Source organism: Engystomops pustulosus, chromosome 8 (genome assembly GCF_040894005.1).
Source record: "Engystomops pustulosus chromosome 8, aEngPut4.maternal, whole genome shotgun sequence".
Classification (NCBI taxonomy): domain Eukaryota; kingdom Metazoa; phylum Chordata; class Amphibia; order Anura; family Leptodactylidae; genus Engystomops; species Engystomops pustulosus.
In genome coordinates this window covers 112048977-112064187 of record NC_092418.1, presented here as the reverse complement: position 1 = coordinate 112064187, position 15211 = coordinate 112048977, and the positions used below count along the sequence as shown (strand labels likewise).

Genomic DNA, 15211 nt, shown 5'->3' with positions numbered 1-15211 from the left:
CGTCTCCTGGCCACATATCTGTGCTGCCCACCCTGACACCCATGTGATTGATATCATTTACTGGGCTTCAGGAGATCTGATCATTGAAGTTCCTGGATGCAGAGCCAGGCAGGGAGAGCTTGACTTCAGGGCTTAACTCTCCGCCTCCTTGACTTCATAAAATCAAGTTACATCTCACTTTAAAGTTCATTTTCTGTATGATGCAACCACCCCAGACCATGAAACAAATATAATCTAGAAGCTGCTTGACAACATAGCGGTTTATTTGGCCAATTTCTGATGACAGGTTCCCTTTAAACTGCAGACGAATGGGACTTTTGGTCTATTGTCTGTGCCAGATCCACAACTACTGTATAATGTATGTTTTATAGTACCAGTCTTTTCATATGGGAAGTGACACCTTACAGGCCCCCTAAGCATTTTGGGCCCGGTTGTGGCCACCAGCTCTGCACCCCCTCAAGTTACGCTCCTGGTTCCTAGTGAAATACATGAATTAGCGCCTTGAAACCAAATTTATTCTGCTGAATTGTCCAAAAAACAATCAAATTGTCTAAATGGAATCAATCGGCGGTGTGGGGTCCAATTTCCAAGCGGCATGGTCCACCCGTTGCGCTTCACTCGATAGTTATGGAAATTTCTGCGGATATAATGACGGCTTCCATGTTATGTGTTAGTATCCGGATAATCGCATTTTATCCTAAATCAGAATTATAACGAGATGTTGATACAGACGCGGCAGGGATCCGCGAGTGGGGGGGTTCTATACAGTGAAAGGGATTCTGGTTCTGATCTCCATCCCTGAAGCTCTTGGCTTTTTGGATTGATGTAGGACCGTCTGCACCTAAGGAATCCTCCCGCCTTTGGACAACTTCAAGGAAGGGAGGGAACGCGCGTGTTCAGAGACGTGATGTGAAACATCTGACAGCCAACGTTACCGTACAATGTGTGCGATTTAATTGTAGGTTCCCACAGATCTGTCAGATCCGTCTATGAAGATAAATAGCGATTCTGGCCTAAAGTTGACATTGTGTCTAATGCAGCGAGGGCGCGATAATTACGCATAAGTGGAACGATTTCAGGATTGCAATTTTTTTTAACCAGTTGTGGGGGGGTTTAAAGAAATATACCGTATATACTCGAGTATAAGCCGACCCGAGTATAAGCCGAGACCCCTAATTTTACCACAAAAAAAATGGGAAAACCTAATGACTCGAGTATAAGCCGAGGGTGTAGTATACAGCCAGCTAGCCCCCTGTAGTATACAACCAGCCAGCCCCTGTAGTATACAGCCTGTTCCAAGTAGTATACAATCAGCCTGCCCCCATGAAGTATACAGCCTGCCCCCATGAAGTATACAGCCAGCCCCCATGAAGTATACAGCCTGCCCCCATGAAGTATACAGCCTGCCCCCATGAAGTATACAGCCTGCCCCCATGAAGTATACAGCCTGCCCCCATGAAGTATACAGCCTGCCCCCATGAAGTATACAGCCAGCCCCCATGAAGTATACAGCCTGCCCCCATGAAGTATACAGCCTGCCCCCATGAAGTATACAGCCAGCCCCCATGAAGTATACAGCCTGCCCCCATGAAGTATACAGCCTGTCCCCAAAAAGTATACAGCCTGCCCCAAAAAGTATACAGCCTGCCCCGAAAAGTATACAGCCTGCCCCAAAAAGTATACAGCCTGCCCTCAGTATGCCTAGCGAATAATAAAAAAATAAACTTAATACTCACCCTCCGACGATACTCACCTTTGATGCTAAGTGGCGGCTCCCGGTCCTCGGCGCGGGCTCCCAGTCCTCGGCGGCGGCTCCTGGTCCTGGGCGGCGGCTCCTGGTCCTCGGCGGCAGCTCCCGATCCATTGCGGCGGCTTCTCTCTTCTATCTTCACGTGCCTGCAGTCACGTCCATGCGACTTGCCGGCGGGCGCACAGTGCGATGCGGCGGTGTCGCCGCTGATGACGTCATCAGCGGCGACACCGATACATCATATTGTGCGCCCGCCGGCAAGTCACATAGACGCGACTGCAGGCACGTGAAGATATAGGGGAGAAGCCGCCGCAGAGGATCGGGAGCTGCCGCCGAGGACCAGGAGCCGCCGCCGAGGACTGGGAGCCGGAGGGTGAGTATTAATTTTTTTTTTTTATTAACGTGTGTATTTTTTTTTAATTAACTCGTGTATAAGCCGAGATTAGGTTTTTCAGCACATTTTTTGTGCTGAAAAACTCGGCTTATACACGAGTATATACGGTAATTGCGGGGGAATCAAAATGCAAGAAAATATTTCATGACAGATGTGTTAAATTTATATGAAACTGGAACAAATTGTAGCAAATATATTTCCGGAGACATCCCTGTGATTGTGAGGGGGTGTTACCAGCCCCCCCGACCGCCAGGACCATCACCAATCCGTAGAATAATTCACTCGCTCGTCTCCTGGGCAGGATCTGCTATTGGAAGTCACAAAACTTCCAATACCATAAGTAATTCTGTCCCTATGATTAGTTTGGTCACTGTCTGCAACAAAATCAACTCATTCCTCTTCATGCTGGGAACTCTTTATACTTACTCTTGTCTTTGACCTTCCCTTTTCTATACTTTCTTTATACATTTGCAACACTACAGATTTCACAGCCCTGTCCACACACATCGTGAGAGGTCAGGTCACTGCCTACTGTAAGGTCAGCACACTCCTATCCAGCAAACTTCTCTTATAGATGATGAGAGTACATTCAACCATTGGACTTTCTTATTGCTGTAAAAATAAAAATACACATCATTTTTCTCATCTTCAACCTTATCTACTTATTATTTACTCAATATCCTTTATCTCCAAATTTGGTTAATAGCGCACCCGCACATAGCTCCAAAACCTTTTGCTTCTTCCGTATATACACAATTACAGTTTCCTTTGGATACCGGTCATTGGAGCAAGTGGGAGCTGCTGGAGTAACCAATATCGGAGACCCGCAAAAGGGGTGGATATCATCCCCCTGTTTTGGCTTTCTTATTGCACTTGTACAAGTGCTCATCAGGTGAGCACCTTTCACTACTTACCTGACACAACTACCCTGACGTTATCACGCGAGGCGCCGTCCTCCTTGTTGTCCTTTTGTTCTCCAATTTTCTTTACTAACTCACTCTTGTCTTTAAATATTCACTTCTTACTTTGTATATTACAATGCGACCCCCTGTAACCAGCCTTTTCACACTAATATCATTACATAAGAGGACAGGTCACTTTCTGAGGCAAGAACAGCACACTCATCTTCAGCATACTCCATTTGGAACATCTTCTTATACTACCTTCACTTTTTCATATTTGCCCTTTTACATTACAGCAAGACCCTGATGCTCAGTCCTGTCCACAGTATGTGAAATGATAGGTCACTGCTTGCTACAAAATCAGCAGAATCCTTTTAGCAAAAGCTCTTGTATTTAATATTTCATTTTTCATATTCTCCCCTTTGCATTGCAAATACTACCTGCCGTTGCAGCATTGTCCACATCATAATCATGAGACAAAAGGACAGGTCACTGCCTGCTGCAAAATCAGCACACTCATCTCCAGCATACTGTTTTTGAGCAAAGATGGGACATCCAGCTTTCTATACAAAGTTCCCTTTTTCATATATCCCCTCTTACATTACAAAATGACCCTTAGTCAAGCCTGTCCACTTGTATATCACTATGGGCCAGATTTACTTACCTGGTCCTGTCGCGATCGTGAGGTGTGTCATCCGTCGAGGATTCGGGTCCGGCGCGATCACAAACCTCGTGCGCCCGAGTTCCTGCATCCGTCTTCTTCCCCGCTCAGGTCCGCCGGAGTTCACCCTCTTCTTCCTGGTGCGTGTGAGTGCTTGATCGTGCGACACAAATCCTTTTTTAAATTCCACGGTTTGTCCGAATCCGTTGGGTTGTCCGACGGCCACGCCCCCTGATTTCTGTTGCATGAAAGCTGGTGCTGATGTGGAAAAATCCGATCACATGCCCCAAAATCCCGGGGCAATTTGGCACAAACGGAAATTGCCAGGAAACTCAACGAAAATGCGTCTGACGGACCCTTAGTAAATGAGCCCCAATGTGTGAGGATATGTCACCTCAAGCAAAATCCAAAAAGTTCTTATACCTGACCTTTCCCTTATCCTATTCCACCCCCTAACATTTCACTACCTCCCTTTCCATATCCCTGTCATCACTTGATAAGAGAGGTCACTGTCTGCCGCATAATCAGTGCACAAGTCTCCCGCTGCTGGCAATTTTTGAAAAAATGATGAATTTTACAAAAATTTCTAAAAAATATATATTTGCCAAATGTGAATGGCCCCCATTTAGCACAGGTGAATCGGGAAAAGCAAGATACAAAGTTGTCAGGATTGTGCAGAACAGGGACAGGAAAGTGATCATGAAATGTATGTTTTTTATTTTATAGGGATGATGTGAATACGGTGTAATTAGCCTTCGATCGTCACTTCTGAAAAATCGATTTTCTCCCGTGCACGTTCAGCTGGATTGTGCCTCACAATTAAATGGGAATTAGCGGCGCGGCTTCAGCTGTACAGCTTTATCGATATCGGTGCAGCTCCCGATACACAAGATATGGGGCTGGTGGGGGGGTCTGTGCACCTGGTCTCATATCCATGTCTTGTAATGGTTTGCAGGTGGAGGCCCCAGGAGTGGAGTCAGTGCGTCCTTGTGCCGGATTACGTCAGACAGGGCATCGCAGGGGCCACGGAGTCATGTGGCCCCGGGATACAATCTAGAGGTAAGTCTTGAGAAATCCTTTTCATTGCCTATATGTCGGCCATATTGGATGTCCTGCAGTTGTCTCACATCGGTGATTGCTCGGTGGGTTAATTGCCCTCGGATATAAAACATTTGGGTCCAGTAATTATCCATCATTTGGAATATCGCTTCTAATGCGAGATAAATTATACGCAACGACACCTGACACCGTTACATTGTCTGATAATTACTGTTCCATATACAGCGGCGCCTGCAGATGCTAATGATGTGGGGGAGGGGGGATTTATTTACATTTTAACAAAAATGTACGACTTTTTCATAATACCGTATATACTCGAGTATAAGCCGACCCGAGTATAAGCCGAGACCCCTAATTTCAACACAAAAAAACTTAGAAAACCTATTGACTCGACTATAAGCCGAGGGTGGGAAATGCATTGGTTACAGCCTCCCAGAATTTAGTCTGCCAGCCCCTGTAGCATACAGCCTGCCCAACCCCTGTAGTAGGAAAAAAAATAACACTGTACTCATTCTTCCGACGTCCTCCATAGGTCCTCTTCTGTCTCAGACTGTCTCAGACAGAAGAGGACCTACGGGTGACGTCAGAAAGGTGAGTTTTGTTTTTTAGTTGACTCGAGTATAAGCCGAGTTAGGGTTTTTGAGCACAAATTTTGTGCTGAAAAACTAGGCTTATACTCGAGTATATGGGGTAATTAAAAAAATTGTTCTAATATCAAAGGGCTCACACTTACATTAGGTTTGTAAAATTGGGGCTTTTGGGCATCCGGGCCCCACCTACAGATTGCACTTTAGGATGGGATTTACTCTTCCCCTTTTTCTCCTAGGTCAAACGATAAGGAAATTCAGATCAAATGTTGAAAATGTCACCGCCAATATGGTTGCAGTTTTTGGGTGCAAAAAAATCTATTGATTGATCAGTTTTAGTTTTACTTGCCATCTCTTGTATAAAATGTTGTGAGGCTTTTAAAAAGATAAGTGGAAAGAAAAAGGTGGCAACTTTTGGAGGCATCTGTTGGGCTCTTATTTGACATGTGATTTACTAGATTGTTGTCAACTTTGCTAAATGTTTACAAGATGCCCTTTTTAGGGCACAGAATAGGGGTGTTTACTGTAATTTAGAAAAATAGACATGATTAGTCCAATTGTGCACTCACAAATGATGACAAGTATGGTTTGAGGCCACATATCCAGGAGTGCATTTCCAATAATGCATCCCGCGCAACTGCATGGGGCCCCCAAGACCAGGGAGGTAACCATAACTTGGTGGGATGCAAGTTCACCTGACCAGCTATTACCTACCATCAAAATCCATCATGATAAACCAGGGACACTTACTCATATAACCTGAATTATATGTTCTCATGGCCTCCTTCCTTCTAAAGCCAACTTTCTAAATTATGCTAATGAGCTATAAGTAATGCCCCAGTGTCATTAAGATTAGGGGATGTTCCAATACATGATTTGACTTGGATCCTGCAAAATCTGCCCCTGCATTACTACCATACTTCTAGGACCACATTTAGGAGGCCTCATGAAGGTGAAGACCTTCTTAGATGATGGGGCAGATTTACTTACCCGGTCCATTCGCGATCCAGCGGCACGTTCCGGCATTCACTAAAGCAGTTCCTCCGACGTCCACCAGGTGTCGCTGCTCTGCTGAAGTTCATCGGAATGCACCGTTCTATCGTGGGTGCAGGTAAGCGCGTGTCAAGCAACACTTTTTTTTTAAATGCGGCGGTTTTTCCGAATCTCTCAGGTTTTCGTTCGGTCACTCCACCCCCTATTTCCGTTGCGTGCATGCCAGCGCCGATGCGCCACAATCCGATCACGTGCGCCAAAATCCCAGGGCAATACAGGGAAAAATCGCGGGAAATCGGAAAAATTCATCTAACCCGATTCAGGCACTTAGTAAATGACCCCCATTGTCTTTGTCATCCATAGCAACAAATCAGAATTGAGTTTCATTTCGCCTCGAAACATGAAAATGTAAGCTGAACTCTGGTTACCGGCTGCAACATGGCCTCCTCTCCGACATCTCTCATCCATGACCTCCTTAAGAAGACTCGGTCATTTGCTGCCCGTTTCTCGGTAGACGGCCTAGTGTGCGGTTAATGACTTCCTTCATATCTCGAGTACTGATATTATGTCTCCAGACTCCTCAGAGCTGGAGGAGATCATTGTCACAGGCCCGTAATAATCTTCTTATGAGGAGATCTCATTGTTATTAAGTCTCGGGGAAGAAAATATACATAATTAATTTCATTGTACAAATCACATTAAATTTGCCAGGAGAAAAATCTCAAGTCTGGAAAGAAGGAAATGAGAAGAGGGGGAAAAAAAAGCGCAAGTTCATTACTAGGAGGAACGACTTAATTGCATGTATTAGACGCATGCATTGTACTCGCTATAATCGTACGCAAAGTAACTTTGTGGCTCGGGAATGGTGATTGTTCTATTAACGGCCCCGGTTTATTGCGGCTCCGAATGGCCCGAAAGCTCCTGCTGTGCCAAGTCCGACTCCCTGCGACGCACATCGAATGGAGCGCAACTAATTAAAAGTGAGATGGCGACTGAGCTCCTAAGGCTGAGGTGGGGACAGAAATCACATTTCTATTAAAGGGGTAGTCCAATGGCTTTACTGGACAAGCCCTTTAACGCAACTGAAAACCCTTTTATTCACAATCCATCCTGATAAACCAGGGACATTACTCACAGATCCAGGCACCGGGACTGTGATAATCTTCTTAACTTTGTCAGCCACGGCCTCCTTCCTTCTAAAATCAACTGTTAACATTATGCAAATGAATCAGAAAGACTTAAGGATGGCGTTACCAGAGCTGTAGCTTCACAGGTTTTTACACTGTTTCACCCTCCCCCTGCTCCAAAAGCACTTCCCCCTCCCTCTGCCTGCTGTAACTTCACACAGTGGGAGGAGCTCCAACACAGTCTAATGGCTTGTGATAACAAAGCACTGAGAGGCTCTGGTAACTCCCGCCCACAGAGCCCTTCAGGCTATTTATTATAATTTAAAAGTTGATTTTAGAAGGGAGGAGGCCATGAATAACAAATATAAGAAGATTCCCACAGTCCTGGTGGCTGGATCTATGAGATCTATGTCCCTGGTTTATCGATAGGTTTGATTCTGATAGTAGATTCCCTTATAAAAGAGCTTTCAGTTGTCCACCTGCTAAAGTGAAATTTCCAGCTTTTCCATATTCACAGGTTGGGGATAACTTTCTAAACGATGGGGTCCCAGTGGTGTTAGTTCCAGGAATTATGAAAAGGGATCCTTTTCACCCCAAATGGGCAGGGCAGCTGGTCACACTTGCTCCCTTCTGCTTTATCAATCTCCATCAGGGCCATATACAATGAATGGAGCAACATCACTCGTGTCTGACCCTGTCCCTCAATTCATTTGGTCTAAAACGGACCCATATTTTCATGATCCGTTTGGGATCCTCATCGATCAGCAAGTTACCCCGATCCTGTGGATGAAGGTTAATTTGTTATGATTGGACAACCCCTTTAAGAGGCTTTTCTGCCTTGCCCACTCCTGGGTTTTCTGTAAAATTGGGAAAACCCCATATTAAGCAGTTGGAAGCCTTTTCCTTTGTGATGCATTACACACCATAGATTCTCAGTGTATGAGAGCCGCTTATCATTCGGGGGTCCCCCTTTTCTTTTATGGAGACCTCCAACCATCAGAAACTTACACCCAGTCCGATTCGGACCTCAATCAGATCTTTAGAAAAGTTTGGCAAAGTTTCAGCGAAGTTTCTTGAATGATTCGCTCATCTCTAATGTCAATTCATTCTTCGGATTCTTCGTTGAGGACTTAACCCTTTGCAGTGCAGGGAGGGGGGGGTGAAATCCTAAGCAAAGTGCATGTGGGTGCTATAAGGTGCAGTGTTGCGGACCCTATACCGTTCCCACAATGATTCCTGTGTGTTCTCCATTGTTCCGTGCTGGATCGGCGGTGATGGTGGCCGCGCAGTCATCCGTGCCGCAGATCATCGAATATTCAGTCACTTCACACCCGAGGTTCCTAACAGGGACTCTGCATTAACACTCCGCTCCCAAACCTGCGCCCCGGCCGTGTTAACCGCTCAGATGTGAGAATTAGTAATGTTCCTACGTCAGCGGGAATCTCATCCGACACTTAGACGTGTTAAAAGACGCCACGAGTGCGAGGAGGAATCGCAGCCATTGGTCCCGGCAAGACCGTTGGCAACGTGTAAAAACTACAGCAAAACATCAGCAGCGAAGGTCGTCGCGGGTTCATCCTCGTAGATGTCCCCAAGCAGTGAACTGCTGCGCCGAGGGGCGAGAGGCCGTCACCTTAAATCACAACGAGCAACAACACTGTGATAACAGGGTCAGGGAGGTGTAAATAACGCGTTTATGTCAGGACGCCGCCGGACTCCGACTCCTTTTATTCGTGGTAATTGCAGCCTGGATTTTGGCTTTGTCGCTGGTGAGAAGGTGAAGGATGCGGCTGCTGCTTCGACAATTGTACATTTTGTGTCTTCTTTTATAATAACCGCGGAGGTATAAACACAAATATAGCAAAAAGCAAAGGATGTGATAAAGTATAAAGCGGTAAAGGTCTGATCAACCCTATAATAATGGGAGCAATGATCATTATACGCTGAGGATTGCTGCAATCTCCTTACAATCTCAGGATCTCTGATTGCTGAGAGTGAATGTTTACACTCTTCTTTAAATCCACAGACAAAAAATGGCAGCGGAGGGCTTCCTTATTCACCTCCCTGGGCTGTTATCATACTCCCTCCTTTCTCATCTGCTATTTACTCTCTGAATTCACTGTATTCAAATCTCGGCTGAATTCCTTCTTGCTAACAGGACAGACAGAAACTCACATAAAAGTCTAATAAGTCTATGGAGAGGGAAGGAGTGAGTGGCAGCAGCTATAATGCCCCACATTCACTAGACCCCACTTATAACGCCCCACTCTCTGTAGCCCCCATTCAGTTGCCCCAACTTATAATTCCCCCCTTTTAGTATCCTTCAATTATAATACCCCCTTTTAGTAGCCCCCCACTTATAATGTCCCACTGTCTGTAACCCCAACGTATAATGCCCCCTTTCAGTGGCCCCTGACTTTTGATGCCCCCATTTCAGTGGCCTCTCACTTATGATCCCCTCTCTCAGTAGCCCCCATTTATAATGCCCCCCTTTCAGTAGCCGTCAATTAAATTTCCCTCCTTTCAGTAGACCCCCACTTATAATGGCCGTCTTCTCTATTGGCCCTCCCGCTCTCTTTTCTGTGGCCCCTCACTTACTAAGCTCCACTTTATGTAGCCCCCAACTTATGCCTTCTTTCCTCGCACCCCCATTTATAGTACCTCTATTTAAAATGCTTCCATTTTTGTAGCCTCCATCATTATAATTCTAACTTTTCCCTCCACTACTTTCCTTTTTGCTGCAAAATATATAAAATCAGATACTTACCTTTTTTCCTGTTCCCACCGCTGCGGGGAAAGGTAAGTATGCGCTGTGAGGTTCTGTGTGGGGGGGATCACACTGTGACATCTGGCCTCCGCCACACACAGCAGCGTCAGAGCTTCAGCACTTCATCCAGGATGATGGGACGGACCCATAAATTGGGGACTGTCCCGCACAATCCAGGACTGTTAGGAGGTAAGTATAAGTCACATACCGGCCACAAACTATGATGATCTTCATGGACACAGACTGGACTACTAAGTTATACAAAGTTATGTGAAAGGTGATTTCCACTTCATGTAAATAAGGCTTAAAGGGGTTTTCCAGTCATATCAAATGGGTCTCGTTAGATCCTCTGCTGGTGCCATTCTCTCGGTGTCCATGTTACTCCATGTCCTGAACCCATCGGGACACAGTGAGACACGTCTGGCAGTGCCCTATAGGCTGAGCCCTCCACACCCCAGGGCGTTGTGGGAGTTGTAGGTCCACAGTTTGGAGATCACTGCCCTTCAAAGATTTAGCAGAATTTCTCTCCTCGTCTTCGTTGCGGCGCGGACACATCAGAGGCTCATTTAAAATTTACTTGCATCAAAGTTGGTGCCCGGGTCATTCGTGTTTTACAGATTTACAGATCTTTTTCATTGCTCCGTAAAATCTGACACCGGGGATGGCGGATAATTAGTGCGTCCACATTACATCTCACGCAGACGAGTCCCACTCTTCTCATTGACAGTCACTAGAGCGGCGGCACGACCTTGGTGTTTTTAGGGTGAAAGATAAAAGTATCGGAGACGACTTATGAGGGAGGGGGAGAGCGAAAAGAGCCGCGTTACGCCTCTCCTAGAATATATCACAGGAAGAACATAAATGTCACCACTGAATTTATTCTAATTGATTGTTTAACAGGGGCAAAAACTAAATCAACCCACAAAATATTCACTTATGAGTTATACCACGTAGACACTAAATCTATCAAAAATTAAAGAGTTTCAATTGGTTTAGAAAAGGCGTCTTTCTTGTTCATTGTCTGTGTCTTAGAAGTGGCTATAAGTCTCCAAACGCCTACACGGCAGATTCAGAGAACTCTTACCCCGCCCTGACCCTAGTCAAAAGCCTCTCACTCAGCCAAACCAGTTCCCTACACTGCACTGAAGAGACGCAACCAGGTCAAAACAGTTCTGTCTACAGTTTGGATCAGTTCCTTCTGGAATAGATGGACTGGTTTAGTCTTAATCCCACATCATGTCGTTAGGCTTCCTGAAGGTCATGCTTGATGTTAAGGGAGCTTCCTTACAAGATAGCCTGGTTTTCCTTACCCCATCCGAGAAAGCCTATTTGCATATTGTCCTAGAATTGTAGCTCTGCCAAATTTATGTGAGTGAGGCTAAATGTCAGGCTTCTGGGGTATAGAACCCCCTGGACCACCGCGGACGATGACACAAGCCGAAACCTGGGACCGGAATCTAAGTGGCACCCGTTTTTTTTACCAGAGCCCACTTCAAATTGGGTTGGTCTTGCTGCGGCGTGGTACCACCAGGTCGTTCCAAATGTGCAACTTGTCGAGGTACACAATTGGCAGGGAATCTCATTTTCGAGGACAGGCAGATGGTCAAGGCAGGTGGCAATGGTTCAAGGTCAGGGACGGAGCAGGTTGTCAGGGCTGGCAACGAAGGAGAGAAGATGAGGAAGGGTCCAGGTCCGGTCACAACGAGAGGTCAGAACACGGGTATCGCTCACAGGAAGTTTTCACAATGGCATGAAGCTCAAAGATCTGGCTGGGAATGCTGGGAGAACCCGGCCTTTATAGAAAGCCGGGAAGTGGACAGCGCCAATTAGTGGTGGCATGCTGGCCCTTTAAATCTGTAAGTGCCTAGCCCAGCCGGGACAGGAGCAGGAAAGTGGTGAGGCCGGAACCGTGGCGTTGCCATGGAGAGGGGCACGGGTGTGCCTGTGATCCAAGATGTGGATCGCAGTGGCACCCGTGACACTGAGCTTCAATTTCAGACACAGCCACTGGGCAGGGGTGGCACTGTGTGTGTGAAAGAAGGCAATTAATTATCTTCTTCCTGTGGGGTACATAGAGTAGGATTGGTGGCATCAAAAGTGAACTTATAACTGCAACTGATTCTCTTTCCTATTTTGGTTTTGGTATTTTTGCTTCTCATCAGTCCCGAGTAGGGAACTGATTTGTCTGCCTGAAATGCCATAGGGACCATTCTTGCCCACATTCAATCAGACTGCTATGCAGGTGTGTGGAGTCTTATTGCTCCTTTGTGCACCTCTAACATTTTTGGATATTTTTGGGAAATTCTACTCTGCACTGATGAGAAGCAATAACTTTAAACAGCACTGTGTGTAGGTTTCTTTCCTTATGGAAAAAACGTAACTGATCCTAAATAATGACACAAGGCTTCTTTATGGAGTTACCCGGGAACAAGCAGTGTATTCACCTCTGATAAATTTATCAACTACCAGGCGGTACTTTCTAGATGCTGCTCTGTGAAAAAAATATTATCTGGTAAAAAGTAGTGGGAAGCAGTGCCTTTACACTGCCTTACAATTATGCTGAACTGAAGACATCCACCCTCCAGAATATTTAATGACAGCAAGAAGAGATCTAGAAAAGTATAGTACCGGAGCCTTCTGAATGGGGCTCCTCTGTTGGAGCTGTGATTGACAGCTGATTGACAGCTGGCTTGCAAAGTTGATTTCTTTGGCTGAGCTAGTCATCTGCAAGGGTGACGTCCAGGAATGCCTTACATATGCGCTCCTCAGTTCACTCAGGGCTGGTTAAACTTTCTCCTGTGTCTGTGTTTTGCTGACCTGAAACCTGTACCTGAGCATGGATCCTTCCAGAAACTGGATCTGGAACCCAAAACCTGTACATCAGGCTGTATTCTGCCTGATTCGGAACTCAATATCCTGTCTGATTGGGAGCCCCGAACCACAACCTTATCTAGAACCCTAAACCTTTACCTGAGCTTGTATGCTGCCTGATCCGGGAACCCAGTATAATGCCTGATCTAGATAACATAACCTTCCTAATCAGGGACTCTGGACCCTCACGTGACCCGGAATCATGAAACTGTACTTGAGCCTGTATCCTGACAAATCCAGAACCCTGTACCCCAACCTGATTTGGAACTCGAAGACGTAGCTGAGCCTGAATCTAGTCTGCACCCTTTTCCTGAGCTTTATCCCTCCTGTTTCTATAAACGCATCTGTCTGTAGGGAATGTTTACCGCTAGGGTTTGTGAGGCTCTTAGGCAGGGAAATTGGGTTGAGAGTGAATTCAGGACCTGCATCTCTTTCTACCATGTACAGTAAATTGTAACACAAACAATATCAATTATTTGCTGAATTATTTGTCGCAATCCCACAGTGCACTGTCCAACGAGGATTCGGATCTGCCGCGATTCACTAAGATCGTGCGCCCGAGTTCCTGCATCCGTCGCTTCCGCGCCGAGGTCGGCCGGAGTTCAACCTTCTTCTTCCTGGTGCGTGTCTTGCGGCACAAGTCTAAATGTTAAATCTTGCGCGTTGTCTGAATCCGTCAGGTTGTCCGATGGCCACGCCCCCCAATTTCTGCTGCGTGCAAGCTGGCGCCAATGCGCCAAAATCTGATTGCGTGCGTCAAAATCCCAGGGCGATTTGGGGCAAAACGGAAATCTTCGGAAAACCTGACGAAAATGTGCTCCACGGACCTTTAGTCAATGAGCCCCAATGTGTTACAAGGAGGAAGAATAACAGTTTTTACTCTGTTACTACTTAAATTTTTGACATTCTTTCATCTTTTCTCTTTCGAGAATTCTGCTCTTATGTCATTAGTGTAGTTACAGATCTGATGGCAGAAAAAAAAAGTTGTACAAGCAGAACAATGGCAGCTGCTGCTGTACATCTTGCTGCCGGTTACGCTCCGTAAACTTAATGGAGCTGTTTGTCAGCGAGCTAAGTGCACATTAAGTATAATTTCCATCCCACAGCCCTTGATTTTCAGTAAACTGAGACATTCTCATTCTCCACGTTTTTCCTTCTGATTTATTTTATTTTTATCTCGGAATGTAACCAGTTCCCATCCACGGCTGCGGCAGGGTAGTCACAAGCTTAGCATTAAAGCGCAATTTGCAATGAATTAGCTCACCCCGCAGAGAACCCGCGGAGGACTTGTTACCGCCGTAACAAATAGAAGCAATCAGCAGAATATTCGGCATCCTGTGTTCTTATCACAGTATCACTTACCATAAATTACAGTCAAATGTTACAAATGGAAATTCTTGCCGATCCCATTTAAATAATTGGAAATATTTTATAGATCCGTTTTCACAAGGAGGGGGGCGGAGTTGTCAAAGCTTGATGACGATTGGTCAGAGATAAGCGGATGATAGAAGAGGAACTTTACTGTAGATGTTAGAGTTTGTGCTGCCTTAAAGGGGTTCTCCAATGAAACAAAATTGTCAAATTTCAACCCCTTAGTGATGTTAATACAATAAAGATCATTTTTAACTCTTTAATCCACAATGTTACACAGTGTAATTGCTGTTTTAGCTCCTATTACTCAGTGATGGTCAGTGTAAGATACCAGAGTGTGAGCAGGTAATCTCTCAGCAGACACTTCATGATTCCTCTAGTGCTGTGAGATGCTGTGTGCTGACAATGTGCTTAGATTATCAGGGTACAAGGTTTATATACACTTTCATTAACCTTATGAACGTTCATTGGTATCTGACACATAGAAGGAGAGATGAGACTGATCAGAGATGATGAGATCTATTAGGTGCCTATTACATTCAATGACACAGTTCGCTCTCCTGCTCTCTGCTATTCCACAAGACACTGCTAAATCTACTTCTCATACGGGAAAGTGACACCATAAGGGCCCCCTAAACCTCTTTGGTCCAGGTGCGATCGCAACCTCTGTACCCCCTCAAGTTACGCCCCTGCTTATCTGTCTGTAGCTTGTAGTTCTCCTCAAGCTGC

General features: G+C 45.7%; 1 protein-coding gene across 1 annotated transcript in view; it reads left to right on the top strand.

Moving 5' to 3' along the window:
- The window catches only part of THSD7B (thrombospondin type 1 domain containing 7B), a 445789-nt gene that overhangs the window by 272081 nt on the left and 158497 nt on the right, over positions 1-15211 (top strand). Inside the window, exon 13 of the mRNA XM_072122242.1 lies at positions 4663-4766. Within this exon, the coding sequence (XP_071978343.1) occupies positions 4663-4766 (104 nt within the window). The remainder of the gene's footprint in view (positions 1-4662; positions 4767-15211) is intronic.